This window comes from Cornus florida, unplaced genomic scaffold, assembly GCF_030987335.1.
Source record: "Cornus florida cultivar Cherokee Brave unplaced genomic scaffold, ASM3098733v1 CherokeeBrave_3.0.0_Hap2_Chr02, whole genome shotgun sequence".
In the NCBI taxonomy this organism is placed as follows: Eukaryota; Viridiplantae; Streptophyta; class Magnoliopsida; order Cornales; family Cornaceae; genus Cornus; species Cornus florida.
This window is the reverse complement of record NW_026775572.1, coordinates 48,008,376-48,025,928: the sequence shown is the minus strand read 5'-3', so window position 1 is coordinate 48,025,928 and position 17,553 is coordinate 48,008,376. Positions and strand designations below refer to the sequence as shown.

At 37.0% G+C, this 17,553-nt stretch overlaps 1 protein-coding gene across 1 annotated transcript; it reads right to left on the bottom strand.

Moving 5' to 3' along the window:
* Positions 1–446: 446 nt before the first annotated feature.
* LOC132294915 (phenolic glucoside malonyltransferase 1-like) lies at positions 447–2,095 on the bottom strand. Its single transcript, XM_059792932.1, has one exon. The coding sequence runs from the start codon at positions 2,010–2,012 to the stop codon at positions 561–563; it is 1,452 nt and encodes a 483-aa protein (XP_059648915.1). The 5' UTR covers positions 2,013–2,095; the 3' UTR covers positions 447–560.
* Between the last annotated feature and the right edge of the window lie 15,458 nt (positions 2,096–17,553).

Sequence of the window (17,553 nt, the reverse complement as noted above, 5' to 3'; positions counted from 1 at the left end):
TCTAAAACTGATCAAAAAGGAAACCCAATTAGAATAGGAAAGCAACTTTCCTTTTGTAAGAGTGCAACCGATTTCATGGGGCGGAATTGGTTCCACCTGACCAATGAGATTTATTCCCAAAAATGCATTTTTGTAAAACACGTGCGCAACTAGTTCCATGGGTGGAACCGGTTCCACATTGATAGAGTTTTTCGCAAACAATGAATCCAACAACACAACTAATTCCATGGGGTGGAACCGGTTCCATAATGCCAGTGCAGTTTTTGAAATGTACGACGTTGAATTTTCCAAGTGCCTAAACACCAAAAGTCACGTGATCTCACCAGCATATCTTTTCTAATGTGATGTTGTCAACCGAATCAATATCAAACGCATATTGATTGCACTTCCGTATTCTGTTTCTGTCTTACAAAATTAAACAAAAAATTATAACTCAACTTGACATGTTTTAACCCCGAAATTTATCAATCACAAAATTAATATCTCACATGTTACACACTACAACACTATCTGTCAATGGGTTGATGGAACAGTTTATTGAAAAAAAACTTGTTAAATGCTTACAGAAGCTTAAGGCCATTAGCAAAAATTGAAGCAAAAGCATCCATGGCGATCTTTGGGAAGGTCACGCCAAACTCCACATCTCCTTGAGAATCTCTACACTCACTGATGGAGAAACCTCCCGTAATATCTATTGAAACAATTTCGCTCTTTCGTGGCCTTCCCCACCCAAAATCCGGTTCGTAGATGCCGATCTTGGGTGACCCTGTTAACGACATCAGTCTGCGCATATTCAAATTGTTAAAATCGGACAGCCAAGTCTCTGAAGCTTTTAACACTCCCTCTGGCTCGCCTTTGTGAAGCCTTTTGTCAATGGCCTCTCCAAACAACTCTACAGCTACAAAAAAGCCTTCTTTTTCTTCCATTAGTTGGCCATGTCTTGCCGTTACAAAACAAGGTGCTAAGCAATTACCAAAGTAAGTTGCGGGTATGGGTGGATCCAATCGTTCTCGACAATCTGCCGCAACAACAAAGTGATCCAATTCATCTTCTTCATCAACATCCTTGTCCACGCTCGTGCTTGCGCGTGTTTTTAAAATGCAAACCCACATGTAGGCACATGTTACAGTGAACGTAGATACATGTAATAATGGTACGGTTGAATGTTGTTGCCCTCGATGAGCCATGACCGAGTCCTTGAGTCGTTGAACATCGGTTCGGGATATGACAAATGTGGCTCGAACATTGTTGTTGCTGCTCCTGGGAGGGCATTGAGTTTGACACAGCTCTTCAAGTTTCCTCTCTCCACAAACTTGGCTCAAAAATATTGTATCTAACCCAGTTGGGTCTTTTATCATAGTCCTGTCACAAAATGGGAGGTACCCACCAGCTAACAATTCAGCATCACCGCCAAATTTAGCAACGGAAGCCCATGACTTCATGAAACAGTTGAAGGCCTTACCATCAGCCAGAACATGGTGGTAGGCGAACCCGAAACAAATGCCGGACTCGGGAAAAACCGTGACCTGTAGAGCTGCAAGTGGGACAACTACTATTGTCCCGGAACCGGACACATTGGTACTATAAATCTCTGGTATCTGAGGGATGAGGGGATAAAATTGATCAGCATTTCGTGGTTGATTTCCGGTAAGGTAATTGAAATCGTCACTAGACTCGGAAAAGGTTACTGAAACTGAGTCACCCTCCACGTAACGGATTTGTGGCTTGCTAGAATTTGACGAGGGAATGATCATGTTACTAGTGAAAGGGAAGAAGTGTTTGAGAGTGAGAGAGAGTGAGTGTTTGAGATGCGGAATGAGGGTCTCTATGAAATGAGCCTTGGAGTGATGGAACTCGTAGAAGAGAAGCTTTTGGAGAGGAGGTAGTGGTAGCCATTGAATGTCGAAAAAAGTGAGGGGGAGGAACTGATCGGCCACCGCACCTGATGGCGGCGAAACTCGGCAATTTTCTATCACTTTCACCGAATTGGCTGCCGGGGCAATGTGTGTCATATTGATGTCTAGTAAGAGAATTGCAGTATCATTATATGTGATGTATGTTTCACATCGAGTGTATATATAAATTCGGGGGTTGTACACTTGTACCGTTTGAAGCAAACTACATTTACCATCTCCATCAATGATAGGTAAGTGTAAGACCGATTTGGGAATAGCCAACCTACCAATTTATATGTGGATGTGGAGAGGGGTTTCTCCACGTTGAAGCCCAATGAACGCATCTTTCACCTACTCTCGCACCGAACATGTCAACGGGAAATGGGGTGGAGATATTGAATGAGTTGGATAGTAATGTCATTAATACGTTTCCTCATTCATTCATGTGAAAAGAGTCCAAAACGCCAACCTACCAATTTACATGTGGATATGGAGAGGGGTTTCTCCACGTTGAAGCCCTATGACCGCATCTTTCACCTACTCAATTGAGTGTCGCACCGAACATGTCAGAGGGAACTGGGGAATGAGTTGGATATGTATCATTCAGATGTGAAAAGAGTCCAAATATTTTATAAGTAACTTATAAAAAATGTTCTTTACAAAATGATTTGTATTTTTATTGCTTCAACATATTAATAATATAATGTTGAGTTTATTCTATACTTGTTCAGTCGGAAACCGATTCTTAAAGTGAAAAAGACAAAAGGGAAAAGATTAAATACCAATGACGCGATTTTGCACTGCATTCTTTTAAAAAATTGCAGTCTTGTGCAAGATGACTTGTACATTCAATTGTTTAATCAAACTTTCACTCTTTTTCTATTCTATGTGTTTTTAAATCAAATATAAAATAATATTTCTTTCTGTTTTTCCCTTCATTTAACTTTCATTTCCCTTCCTAAACAATAATGTATTTCACAATTTTAATTGATCAATGAATGCAACCAAACAACACCAAGTAAATATATATATATATATACCAACCAAAAATTTTTATTGCACATTCAAATATCAATACAAACAGATTTGAGAGAAGTAATAAGCCACTGCGGCCATATTGTGTTACGATCAGTTGTTTCACTTTCACATGCTAATTCGTATTGTATTAAAAAGCATGAAGGTGTTAGTTGTAAATCATATTAGCTTTAAAAGCTCCCTCATAATTCTATTAAAAAATATTGATTGTTTCACCTGCTAGTTCGTATTGTGTTAAAAAGATTAAAGGTGTTAGTTGTAGATTATATTAGCTTTAAAGGCTATGCCATGATTCTATTAAGAAATTGGTGAGAGGAAAAGAAGAGCTTTTAATCCCTTGAATATTTTTATTTCTTAGCTCAAGAGAAATACAGTTAACAAAAAAAAAAAAAAAAGAAGAAGAAAGGGATAAATGAATTTAGTGGATATTGGCTACCACTTCCGAGATCAAAATTTTAAATGGTGAGCTTCACCATTTTTATACAACTGGAACTATTAGTTGGGAATATAATGATTTCTCCAACTCGAAGGTACGGTTGAGGGTTCGAGTCATATAAGCAACGTGTTATGGATTGTGCGTTTGTTTGACCTTTTTTTTTTTTTTTAAAAAAAAAAAAAATTACCACTTCTATTGGTGAGTAGAAATTTGTGAAATTTCACAACTATAGTAATGCTATATATATACTGGATTTAACAATCAGAAGAAACCAAAATACAATAAAAGTCACTACAATTCTTGCAGAGTTGTAAGATAAATGAATATACATTTAGGCACTTCATGTTGTGAATGTAACAAATTTTATTTATTGGTATTTCGAGAAAAGGGAAAATTTAATATTATTAAGATATAATTTTTTTGAAAAAATTCATGGGTTACTCGTAAATAAAAATATTATTCACAGTAACGTTTGCAACTCGTAAAAGACTTATTTATGCTTTCCCTTTTCTTACTTATTTACGGAATTAATTGCGCCTTGTGAAAAATCATGACTATTTACGGCGCCTTCAAAGACAAGGGCTAGCTGTGCACGTGAAAAACTTTTAATGGGATTTTTGCTCACTCGTAAGAGGTATTTTTTTCTTCTTCTTAAAGTTCTAGTTTATAGTTTTATATTTTTATAGTAGGTATTAACTTAACTTTGACAACTATGCTTTAAAATTTTAAAATAAAAATTTATAATAATTGAATTTTATTTTTTTAAAAAAATAAAATAATAAAGAATATAAGATATTAATTTCTTTTTGAATACGTAAAGGAAGTAATATTAACAAGTTACACTACTTTTCAAATGTTATGAATGGTTTTATTTCATGTTAAGTGTATTTAATTACACATTTTAATATTTTTTCTTTTTGTAAATGTTTATTTGATAATAGGTTATTAAAATTTTGGATGACTTAGATGGCGCGTGGGTTGGAATGTGAGGTTTTTCAAGACTTGGGATTGGTACGGGCTAAGGTATTAAAACATTGGGTTTGATGTGTCTAACTCCTTGTGTAACGACCCAGGTTTTGATTCAACCCGGTACTACAATGATGAACCGATTATTGACCCGTTTACGGATCCAGATACGGAAACAAGAAATAAGATAATGATCTTTCAAGGCATAACACACCTCTAAAACCCTTTGATAACCTTCCATGAGGTCACGGAACCTGAAGGAACAAAGTGCGGAAGCAAAACAAAGACAAGGGTATGAAAACACTACCGAACGAATGACCAAGGGTAAAATAGTCATTTTACCTAAGGAGGAAGGAATTTAACTTTCAACAAGTCAAATTAGATTAAAAACATCCAAAACCATCCTTTGGAAACTTCACATGAAGTCCCAAGGCCAAAGGAACTGAAATCCCAGATGAACCCTATCCCGGTTCGAACCAAATCCGACACCCTTTTACTAAAAAAATTATATCTTGAGTTAGAAAAAGAATCTGAAGCTGAAATTAGTACCATTGGAAAGCTTACTTTGATGCGGACAGTTTAGACTCAAGAACAGATCAATTCGGAGTTAAAACGAAGAAGTTACATCAGTTTGAAGTTGGAAGGCCAAAGTTGAAAACTCTGGAAGACTTGAACTGGTTCAACATTTCTTGAATCGGTTCAACATGGACAGAACGCCCATTCTGAACCAAAAATGACACTTGAATTGGTTCAACCCACCCTGAACCGGTTCAACCCACCGAGGTTGCAGAAAAACAGCAAAAACAATAAAAATGCAGAAAATTGAGTTTAGAGCGCTGTTTTCGAGGTCAAGATGACATTTTTCAAAAAAATGTCATGAAGAAACTCCCCTTAAAATCACATTTTCTATATGACAAAGTCGAGAACGGAATTTATTTGCCAAAAAAAATCCCAAAAATGCCCTTGGGCCGAGTTTTTAAACAAAAAGGTGAAATGATTCCATAGGAGGCTCAAAACACAAACGAAAGGGTTTTTCATGGAAACGATCATTCATGCAAACGTAAATGATAATTTTGAGGGCGCGGGAATGGTCCGCGGCTCCCAGAAATGGCCGAGTCAAAATCCGACCCTCCAACGGCCAAAAAGGCGAAAATTATCTTGAAATGAGAAAATTGAAAACCAAAATCAACAAATGACTTCAAATGACCGTTTGACCATTGACCACACTTCATACATCATTAATGAGACCCTATGAAAGAAGGAAAATTGAATTCCCACACCCGATGCAACCATGGCAAAACAATAACTTGGCATTCTTTTAATATTTTCATAAAATTTCATAAAGTCGAAAAATACATGGGATACAAATTACGTGTTATTGGCCTCCGACCTCATCTCATACATGTCAAATACAATACAAATGGTGTACTTTTGCACACATTACAAATATGGAGTCAAGTAATACAAATTTGACAAATAAAACTACAAAAGGCATCTCATGCTAACATTTGCCTGAAATGGAAACTTAAAAGCTACAAGTCATTCACGGACAATCCAAGAACACGACAAGGAGTTACTAGAATACAAGTTCACATTGTCAAGGCACTTTACATGATTAGAACATACTATTTAACACAACAAGAAGTATATTCAGATATATGTTAGCAAGAATTACATTATAAATGCGATTAGCATGATTGGAGCATTCCAATTAATACGATAGGAGTAATACACGAAAACAAGAACAAGGCATAATATCTATGCAAGAACAGGGCATACAATCTATGCAAGGGCAAGACATAAAATCTATGCAATAAGACAAGGATGGAACTTCCATGAAACATGAAAAGAGTTATACATGAAATCAAGAATAAGGCGTAATATCTATGCAAGAACATGACATAAAATTTATGCAAGTAAACAAGATTGGAGCATTTGACATACACGATAAATTTATATCTTCAAGGAATAACAACTTGAAATTTAAAGGGTGAAATCAAGCAATGTGGAAATTTGGATATCGCCCAGATTAAAGCCGTACTCTTGGGATCACTTTAGGGTTACCAACCCAATGGTACCTTCCCCTAGTCATGGGATCACTTTATGGCTATCAACCCAAGGGTACCTTCCCCCGTTCTTGGGATCACTTTAGGGCCATTAACCTAAGGGTACCTTCCCCCGTTCTTGGGATCAATTTAGGGGTTTCAACCCAAGGGTACCTTCCCCCATTCTTGATTGATATCCCAAGTCCTAAAATCAACAAGTTGTGCAACCAAGATTGTATCAAATACAAAAAATGCATTAACCACGTTTCATGCACAACCAAGATTTTGGAACACACAAGTCATGCCCTAAGTTCATCAACTAACATGGCATGTGAAAATGTCAAAAATTCATAGTGTGCTTCTATATAGACTAGAAACAAGATATATAGCATATGAAATTCATTGAAATAGATATACCAGAAGTATAAGATACATGGTTTAATTACTTATTAAATAACACATGTGTAATTGAAACATCCCAAGACAAATGTGCAAGTCTATGAAGTACACTAATGAAGCCAAGATACAAAGGGGTCACGATGCTTGATAAAAAGATACAAGGAGTCATGATTAAACCGATGGAAGCATAAATGGAAAATTAATCTACTTAAGGGATTAAATTATCAACATTACAAGACAAGTCCAAGTATTGTACGAATAAGGCATGTCAAGGACAAGTTCAATATCATGTTACAAGGTCATTTCATACAAGACACAACCATGTGAATTTAATTTCACACAAGGAAGATAATTAAATGTAAGTTTCAAAACTTATCCGATTATTCTCAAATGGATACACGTGAAGGAACTCATCAAGAAAATCATGAATATAAGGTTAGAAACTTAATCTAGCTCATGGAACCATTGAATAGATTTTAATTAATTCTTTTAATTAAAATCTCTAGATTTTGAAATTCACCCAAATGGTCTTAAATTAATATATGTTATACAACACGTCAAGACTTAGCTTGAAGACACTATATAAGTACATTTCAAGCAAGGTACGGTTATGAGTATTAAACTCTAATACTAAAAAAATAACAAAACTTAATCAAATATTCTAGATTTAATATATGTGAATGAACATAGCATACATATCACAAATGTCAAGTCGGAATTCCAATGGGGTGTATAGTACACCCAGAATAAATTAATTAATCAAATAATTAATTATTCTCTAATTTTAAAATATCACCGTTTACTCTCAAATTAATCTATGTTGAAGAGCATGCCAAAGCCTAATATAATATGCTAACACATATTGATTTCAAGTTAGTTAAGGCCACATGATTTAATATTTTATTCAAGATAAATATTAAATAAAATATTCGTTACTTGTCCAAATGATCTAAATTTAATATATGTCAATGACCATGTCAAGGGGTAATTTAATATCATGCCACATGTTTAAAACAAGTCATGAACAGCTGGAAAAATTAAATCTTACACAAAGAAATAATTAATCAAAATTTCTAGATTTAATAACCAAGCATGTAAACAAGTAGTACAAGCATCCATAGCATGTAATATGACAAGAAAAGTAAATTATAACACCCCCTATCTCAATTTGAGATGAAATCTCAAAGGCCACCAAAATAAAAGTGCTCCGAATTCGACGATATAGAGAGGTTTTGTCAGGGACAACACCGTGAATAAGAATCCGCAAGAAGCCCCATGAAAATCTTAACTTGACTCCAAACCCGAACTCGAAAAATCGTTGGAAATGGATTCTAATAAGGGCATAAGATGCGCGGCGTCAAGACAAGCATTAAACGTTAAGACCGAAGACTTTTCATCAAAGAAAAGTGAACCAAAAGAGGAGAGAGAAGGTGGCAGCCATGGGAAGGAGCTTGGCCGGCCATGGGAGAGGAAGAAGAAGAGGAAAATTCCGATTTTTCTCTTTAAGTCCCCTATTTATAGAAAAACCCTAAAAGTGCCCTACCGGGTCTAAAAAAGTGGATTTTGAGCAAACGCGCTCAAACAGAAAAAATTCATGAACCAAAAAGATTTAAAATGAGAAAATATGAATAACAGAAGAAACAGCGTCAAAAATTGAGTCCCGAGCAGAAAGTTATGCCCCGAACAAGTTCGGCGGCAATCGGGTCTAGAAAATCTGAAACTGGAGAAAAACGACCAGAACGGAATTCTAAGAGTTCATGACTTGACAAAATGTGAAAATGAATCCCGTACGAGGATCCAGGCTCCAGACGAGATATTTTGCAATAACTTTCGTTAATTGCATAATGGCCCTTACAAAAAGGGTTAACTGCGAAACCGCCCCAGAATGAAAATATCTTCCAAAAGATATTTTCTTAGATACCCCTGAAATAAAATATCTTCAGAAGATATTTATGAAAAACACCCTAAGAAATGAAAAAGATTCTGAAGAATTGTGCATTCATGCCTCTATGGACACTGGGAGCAACCAGAGTACTTTCTTGCAAAAGTAAAGATACATATTTTGAGGAAATAACTGAAGACGAAGGTACGTGAAGTCAAAAACTAACTCCGAGCACAAAAAGTAAGGTTTTGCCAAACAAGTGACAAACGGAGATAAGACAGAATAGGGAAAATGACGAAATAGCGCATAATGTCCGAAAAGTGAAAATGCAAAAATGACTCGGTCTTCAAAGGAAGTTGTCAGAAATCATTTTCAAGCACTCGAGATGACACTAAGCGATAAGAAACAGAGTTCAGAAAAGAAAATTAAACAAAAAAAATTCATTCGTAAAATTTCAGGAAAAAGGAAAGGGAGGCAAATGACCGGGTCGTTACAACCTACCCTCCTTAAAGGAATTTCGTCCCCGAAATTCAGAACATACCGGAAGAAGAACAGGATAAGGACCAAACAAAAGGTCAAACGAAAGACAGCTCATAAAGCACTGAAGAACAAGTACAGAAGTCTCAAGATCAACTGAAGGAACACGAAACCACGAATCGAGACAACACCTCATACGAATCGGCACGTTAACTCAACGTCAACTACCGAGAGAATCCCAAGGCAACGAAATGTTGAAGCATGATAGAAGAAGAGAGTGACAAGACAGTACGAACAGTAACCAAAACCCGCCCACACTTACTCGTCAGTAAGGTAGCATGACGGTATAAGGCACTAGTCGCTAACATGCCTCAACTCAGGTCAACGCTAAGAAACCTATTGATATGGATGACAACAATATCGTAAATGATCATCACCAAAAGCACCACGGGAACCAGGCATCTGCGAGAGTCGGGGTAACTAATCCCAAAACTCTGACAACAATGACACTAGCACCATTATGCTTAAGGCCTTGAATCTAGAAGTCACGAAGGAAAAGGAAATGAAACGGTACCTCCCTGGTCCACGTCTCATTCCACCAGACAAGGAAAAGAAATGAATCGCAGTCCTCTATGCTCATATGAGTCTTACTCGCATCAATCGACCGAACGGACAAGAAGTAGGTCCTTACAGAATGAATTTCTCCTATCCAAGGAAGAAACTCGTGAAACAAGAATGCAACCAAGGGATACGACAGATCCAAAAAGACAACATCAAAACCAAACATAAAAGGAAACAACTAGCATGCAACATAGCAACAGACTATCTACTTAAGGTACCGCATAAGCAAACAGACATGTTATCAAATCAAAACATGTTTCCAAGAAGCATTTAAACACGTAGAGCACGGCAACACAAACATGATATGCACCCAAAACCCGTCGTCCAAGGTATTCGAACCCGGACGCTCTGATACCACCTATAACAACTCGGGTTTTGATTCAACCCGGCACTACAGTGATTAACCGAAGATTGACCCGTTGACGGATTCAGATGCGAAAACAAGAAACAAGAAAATAATCTTCAAAGGCATAACACACCTCTAATACCCTTTGACAACCTTCCATGAGGTCACGGAACCCGAAGGAACAAAGTGCGGAAGCAAAACAAAGACAAGGGTATGAAAACCCTACCGAAGGAATAACCAAGGGTAAAATGGTCATTTTATCCAAGGAGGAAGGAATTTAAATTTTAACAAGTCAAATTAGATTAAAAACATCCAAAACCATCCTTTGGAAAGTTCACATGAAGTCCCAAGGCCAAAGGAACTGAAATCCCAGATCAACCCTATCCCAGTTCGAACCAAATCCGACAGCCTCTCACTAAAACAAGGATATATTAGGTTAGGAAAATAATCTAAAGTTAAAATTGGTATCATTGGAAATATTACTTCGACGCGGTCAGTTTGGACTCAAGAACGGACCAATTCGGAGTGAAAACGAAGAAGTTACATCAGTTTGAAGTTGGAAGGCCAAAGTTGAAAACTCTGGAAGACTTGAACTGGTTCAACATTTCTTGAACTGGTTCAACATGGACAGAACACCCATGCTGAACCAAAAATGACCCTAGAACCGGTTCAGCCACCCTAAACCGGTTCAACCCACCTAGGTTGCAGAAAAATAGCAAAAACAGTAAAAATGCAGAAAATTTAGTTTGGAGCGCGGTTTTCGAGGTCAAGATGACATTTTTCAAAAAATTTCGTGAAGAAACTCCCTTTAAAATCACATTTTATATATGACAGAATTGAGAACGGAATTTATTTCCCAAAGGAAATTCCCAAAATGCCCTTGGGCCAAGTTTTTCAACAGAAAGGTAAAATGAGTCCATAGGAGGCTCAAAACACAAACGAAAGGGTTTTCCATGGAAACGATCATTCCCGCAAACGTAAATGATTATTTTGAGCGCGCGGGAATGATCCGTGGCTCTCAGAAATGGCCGAGTCAAAATCCGACCCCCCAATAGCCAAAAAAACAAAAATTAACTTGAGATGAGAAAATTGAAAACCAAAATCAACAAATGACTTCAAATAACCATTTGGCCCTTGGACACACTTCATACATGATTAATGAGACCCTATAAAAGAAGGAAAACGGAATTCCCACACCCGATGCAACCATGGTAAAACAATAACTTGGCATTTTTCAATATTTTCATAAAATTTCATGAAGTCGAAAAATACATGGGATACAAATTACATGTCATTGGCCTCCGGCCTCATCTCATACATGTCAAATACAATGCAAAGGGAGTTCTTATGCACACATTACACATATGGAGTCAAGTAATACAAATTTGACAAATAAAACTACAAAAGGCATCTCATGCTAATATTTGCATGAAATGGAAACTTAAAAGCTACAAGTCATCCACGGAATGATCGACAAGCATCACAAACCAAGTTTTCGTACCTGAATAAATCCCCCAATAACTTCGGGGTGAGTAAACAAGACTAATAGGTTTACGCGTAGAGAATGAGCATGCATCGACTCGATTTTTTGAAGATTTTTAGGACAACATGAAGTAGTTCAAAGGGTTCATGCCACCTAGTGTTTATGTCAGGGGTTAGACTAAGGGATCATCCTAAGCTATCATGCTGACATATCAACTAGAATCATGGTATATATATATATATCGAGCAAATCAAGGTTTGGGACAATCCAAGAACATGACAAGGAGTTACTAGAATACAAGTTCACATTGTCAAGGCACTTTACATGATTGGAACATATTATTTAACACAACAAGAAGTATATTCGGATATATGTTAGCAAGAATTACATTATAAATGCGATAAGCATGATTGGAGCATTCCAATTAACACGATAGGAGTAATACACGAAAACAAGAATAAGGCATAATTTCTATGTAAGAACAGGGCATACAATCTATGCAAGGGCAAGGCATACAATCTATGCAATAAGACAAGGATGGAACTTCCATGACACATGAAAAGAGTTATATATGAAATCAAGAATAAGGCGTAATATCTATGCAAGAACTTGACATAAAATCTATGCAAGTAAACAAGATTTGAGCATTTGACATACACGATAAGTTTATATCTTCAAGGAATATCAACTTGAAATTTAAAGGGTGAAATCAAACAATGTGGAAACTTGGATATCGCCCGAATTAAAACCGTACTCTTGGGATCACTTTAGGGTTACCAACCCAATGGTACCTTCCCCTAGTGTTGGGATCACTTTAGGGTTATTAACCCAAGGGTACCTTCCCCTAGTGTTGGGATCACTTTAGGGTTATCAACCCAAGGGTACCTTCCCCCGTTCTTGGGATCACTTTAGGGCTTTCAACCCAAGGGTACCTTCCCCCGTTCTTGATTAATATCCCAAATCCCAAAATCAACAAGTTGTGCAACCAAGATTGTATTAAATACAAGAAATGCATTAACCACGTTTCATACACAACCAAGATTTTGGAACACACAAGTCATGCCCTAAGTTCATTAACTAACATGGCATGTGAAAATGTCAAGAATTCATAGTGTGCATATATATAGACTAGAAACAAGATATATAGCATATGAAATTCATTAAAATAGATATAGCACAAGTATAAGATACATGGTTCAATTACTTATCAAATAACACATGTGTAATTGAAACATCCCAAGACAAATGTGCAAGTCTATGAAGTACACTAATGAAGCCAAGATACAAAGGGGTCACGATGCTTGATAAAAAGATACAAGGAGTCATGATTAAACCGATGGAAGCATAAATGGAAAATTAATCTACTTAAGGGATTAAATTATCAAGATTGCAAGACAAGTCCAAGTATTGTACGAATAAGGCATGTCAAGGACAAGTTCAATATCATGTTACAAGGTCATTTCATACAAGACATAACCATGTGAATTTAATTCCACACAAGGAAGATAATTAAATGTAAGTTTCAACACTTATCCGATTATTCTCAAATGGATACACGTGAAGGAACTCGTCAAGAAAATCACGAATACAAGGTTAGAAACTTAATCTAGCTCATGGAACCATTGAATGGATTTTAATTAATTCTTTTAATTAAAATCTCTAGATTTTGAAACTCACCCAAATGGTCTCAAATTAATATATGTTATACAACACGTCAAGACTTCGCTTGAAGACATGATACAAGTACATTTCATGCAAGGTACGGTTATGAGTATTAAACTCTAATACTAAAAAAATAACAAAACCTAATCAAATATTCTAGATTTAATATATGTGAATGAACATAGCATACATATCACAAATGTCAAGTCGGAATTCCAATGGGGTGTATAGTACAACCGGAATAAATTAATTAATCAAATAATTAATTATTCTCTAGATTTTAAAACATCACCGTTTACTCTCAAATTAATCTATGTTGAAGAGCATGCCAAGGCCTAATATAATATACTAACACATATTGATTTCAAGCTAGTTAAGGCCACATGATTTAATATTTTATTCAAGATAAATATTAAATAAAATATTCGTTACTTGTCCAAATGATCTAAATTTAATATATGACAATGACCATGTCAAGGGGTAATTTAATATCATGCCACATGTTTAAAATAAGTCATGAACAGCTGGAAAAATTAAATCTTACACAAAGAAATAATTAATCAAAATTTCTAGATTTAATAACCAAGCATGTAAACAAGTAGTACAAGCATCCATAGCATGTAATATGACAAGAAAAGTAAATTATAACACCCTCTATCTCAATTTGAGATGAAATCTCAAAGGCCACTAAAATAAAAGTGCTCCGAATTTGACGATACAGAGAGGTTTTGATGGGGACAACACCGATTATAAGAATCCGCAAGAAGCCCCATGAAAATCTCAACTTGACTCCAAACCCGAACTCGAAAAATCGTCGGAAATGGATTCTAATAAGGGCATAAGATGCGCGGCGTCAAGACAAGCATTAAACGTTAAGGCCGAAGACTTTTCATCAAAGAAAAGTGAACCAAAAGAGGAGAGAGAAGGTGGCATCCATGGGAGGGAGCTTGGCTGGCCATGGGAGAGGAAGAAGAAGAGGAAAATTCTGATTTTTCTCTTTAAGTCCCCTATTTATAGAAAAACCCTAAAAGTGCCCTGAAAGGGCCCCATCGGGTCTGGAAAAGTGGACTTTGAGCAAACATGCTCAAATGGCAAAATCCTTGAATGAAAAAGATTCAAAATGAGAAAATATGAATAACGGAAGAAACGGCGTCGAAAATTGAGTCCCGAGCAGAAAGTAATGCCCCCGAACAAGTTCGGTGGCTACCGGGTCCAAAAACTCTGAAACTGGAATAAAATGACCAGAACGGAATTCTAAGAGTCCATGACTCAAAGAAATGTGAAAATGAATCCCGTACGAGGATCCAGGCTCCAGACGAGATATTTTGCAATAACTTTCGTTAATTGCATAATGGCCCCTACAAAAAGGGTTAACTGCGAAACCGCCCCTGAATGAAAATATCTTTCAAAAGATATTTTCTTAGATACCCCTGAAATATAATATCTTTAAAAGATATTTTTGAAAAACACCCCAAGAAATGAAAAAGATTCTGAAGAATTGTGCATCCATGCCTCTATGGACCCCGGGAGCAACCAGGGTACTTTCTTGCAAAAGTAAAGATATGTATTTCGAGGAAACCACTGAAGATGAAGGTACGTGAAGTCAAAAACTAACTCCGAGCATGAAAAGTGAGGTTTTTCCAAACAAGTGACAAATGGAGATAAGACAGAATAGGGAAAAGGACGAAATAGCGCATAGTGTCCGAGAAGTGAAAATGCAAAATTGACTCGGTCTTCAAAGAAAGTTGTTAATCCACGGAAAAGAGTCTCAGAAATCATTTTCAAGCACTCAAGACGACACTAAGTGACAAGAAACAGAGTTTAGAAAGGAAAATTAAATGAAAAAAATTCATTCGTAAAATTTCAGGAAAAAGGAAAGGGAAGCAAATGACCGGGTCGTTACAACCTACCCTCCTTAATGGAATTTTGTCCCCGAAATTCAGAACACACCGGAAGAAGAACAGGAAAAGGACCAAACAAAAGGTCAAATGAAAGACAGCTCATAAAGCACTGAAGAACAAGTACAGAAGTCTCAAGATCAACTGAAGGAACACGAAACCACGAATCGAGACAACACCTCATACGAATCGGCACGTTAACTCAACGTCAACTACTGAGAGAATCCCAAGGCAACGAAACATTGAAACATGATAGAAGAAAAGAGTGACAAGGCAGTACGAACAGTAACCAGAACCCGTCTACATTTACTCGTCAGCAAGGTAGCATGACGGTATAAGGCACTAGTCGCTAACATGCCCCAACCCAGGTCAACTCTGAGAAACCTATTGATATGGATGACATCAATGTCGAAAATGATCATCACCAAAAGCACCACGGGAACCGGGCATCTGCGAGAGTTGGGGTAGCTAATCCCAAAACTCTGACAACAATGACACTAGCACCATTATACTTTAGGCCTTGAATCTAGAAGTCATGAAGGAAAAGGAAATGAAACGGTGCCTCCCTGGCCCACGTCTCATTCCATCAGACAAGGAAAAGAAATGAATCGCAGTTTTCTATGCTCATATGAGCCTTACTCGTATCAATCGACCCAACAGACAAGAAGACAGACAAAAAAAAGTTCCCGACATAGGTCCTTACAGAATGAATTTCTCCTATCCAAAGGAAGAAACTTGTGAAACAAGAATGCACCCAAGGGATACGACAGATCCAAAGAGACAACGTCAAAACCAAACATAAAAGGAAACATCTAGCATGCAACATAGCAATAGACTATCTACTTAAGGTGCCGCATAAGCAAATAGACATGTTATCAAATCAAAACATGTTTCCAAGAAGCATTTAAACACATAGAGCATGGCAACACAAACATGATATGCACCCAAAACCCGTCGTCCAAGGTATTCGAACCCAGACGCTCTGATACCAACTGTAACGACCCGGGTTTTGATTCAACGCGGTACTACCGTGATGAACTGAAGATTGACCCGTTGACGGATCCAGATACGGAAACAAGAAACAAGACAATGATCTTCCAAGGCATAACACACCTCTAAGACCCTTTGATAACCTTCCATGAGGTCATGGAACCCGAAGGAACAAAGTGCAGAAGCAAAACAAAGACAAGGGTATGAAAACCCTACCGAAGGAATGACCAAGGGTAAAAAGATCATTTTACCCAAGGAGGAAGGAATTTAACTTTCAACAAGTCAAATTAGAATAAAAACATCCAAAACCATCCTTTGGAAACTTCACATGAAGTCCTAAGGCCAAAGGAACTGAAATCCCAGATGAACCCTATCCCGGTTCGAACCAAATCCGACACCCTCTCACTAAAACAAGGATATCTTGAGCTAGGAAAAAAATCTGAAGCTGAAATTAGTACCATTGGAAATATTACTTCGACGCGGTCAGTTTAGACTCAAGAACGGGCCAATTCGGAGTTAAAACAAAGAAGTTACATCAGTTTGAAGTTGGAAGGCCAAAGCTGAAAACTCTGGAAGACTTGAACCGGTTCAACATTTCTTGAACCCGTTCAACATGGATAGAATGCCTATGCTGAACCAGAAATGACCCTTGAACCAGTTCAGCCCACCCTGAACCAGTTCAACCTACCCATGTTGCAGACAAACAGCAGAAACAATAAAAATGCAGAAAATTGAGTTTGGAGCGCGGTTTCGAGGTCAAGATGACATTTTTTGGAAAAATGTCGTGAAGAAAATCCCCTTAAAATCACATTTTCTATGTGATGGAGTCAAGAACGGAATTTATTTCCCAAAGGAAATCCCCAAAATGGCCTTTGGCTGAGTTTTTCAACAAAAGGGTGAAATGAGTCCATAGGAGGATAAAAACACAAACGAAATGGTTTTTCATGGAAACGATCATTCACACAAATGTAAATGATGATTTTGAGATCGCGGGAATGGTCTGTGGCTCCCAGAAATGGCCGAGTCAAAATCCGACACCCCAACGGCCAAAAAGGCAAAAATTGACTTGAAATGAGAAAATTGAAAACCAAAATCAACAAATGACTTCAAATGACCATTTCGCCTTGGGCCACACCTCATACATGATTAATGAGACCCTATGAAAGAAGGAAAATGGAATTCCCACACCCGATGCAACCATGACAAAACAATAAGTTGGCATTTTTCAATATTTTAATAAAATTTTATGAAGTCGAAAAATACATGGGATACAAATTACATGTCATTAGCCTCTAGCCTCATCTCATACATGTCAAATACAATACAAAGGGTGTACTTATACACACATTACATATATGGAGTCAAGTAATACAAATTTGACAAATAAAACAACAAAAGGCATCTCATGCTAACATTTG

Coding starts and splice junctions, on each gene's coding strand:
- LOC132294915 (XM_059792932.1), bottom strand. CDS start 2,012: ATGACACACATTGCCCCGGCAGCCAATTCGGTGAAAGTGATAGAAAAT.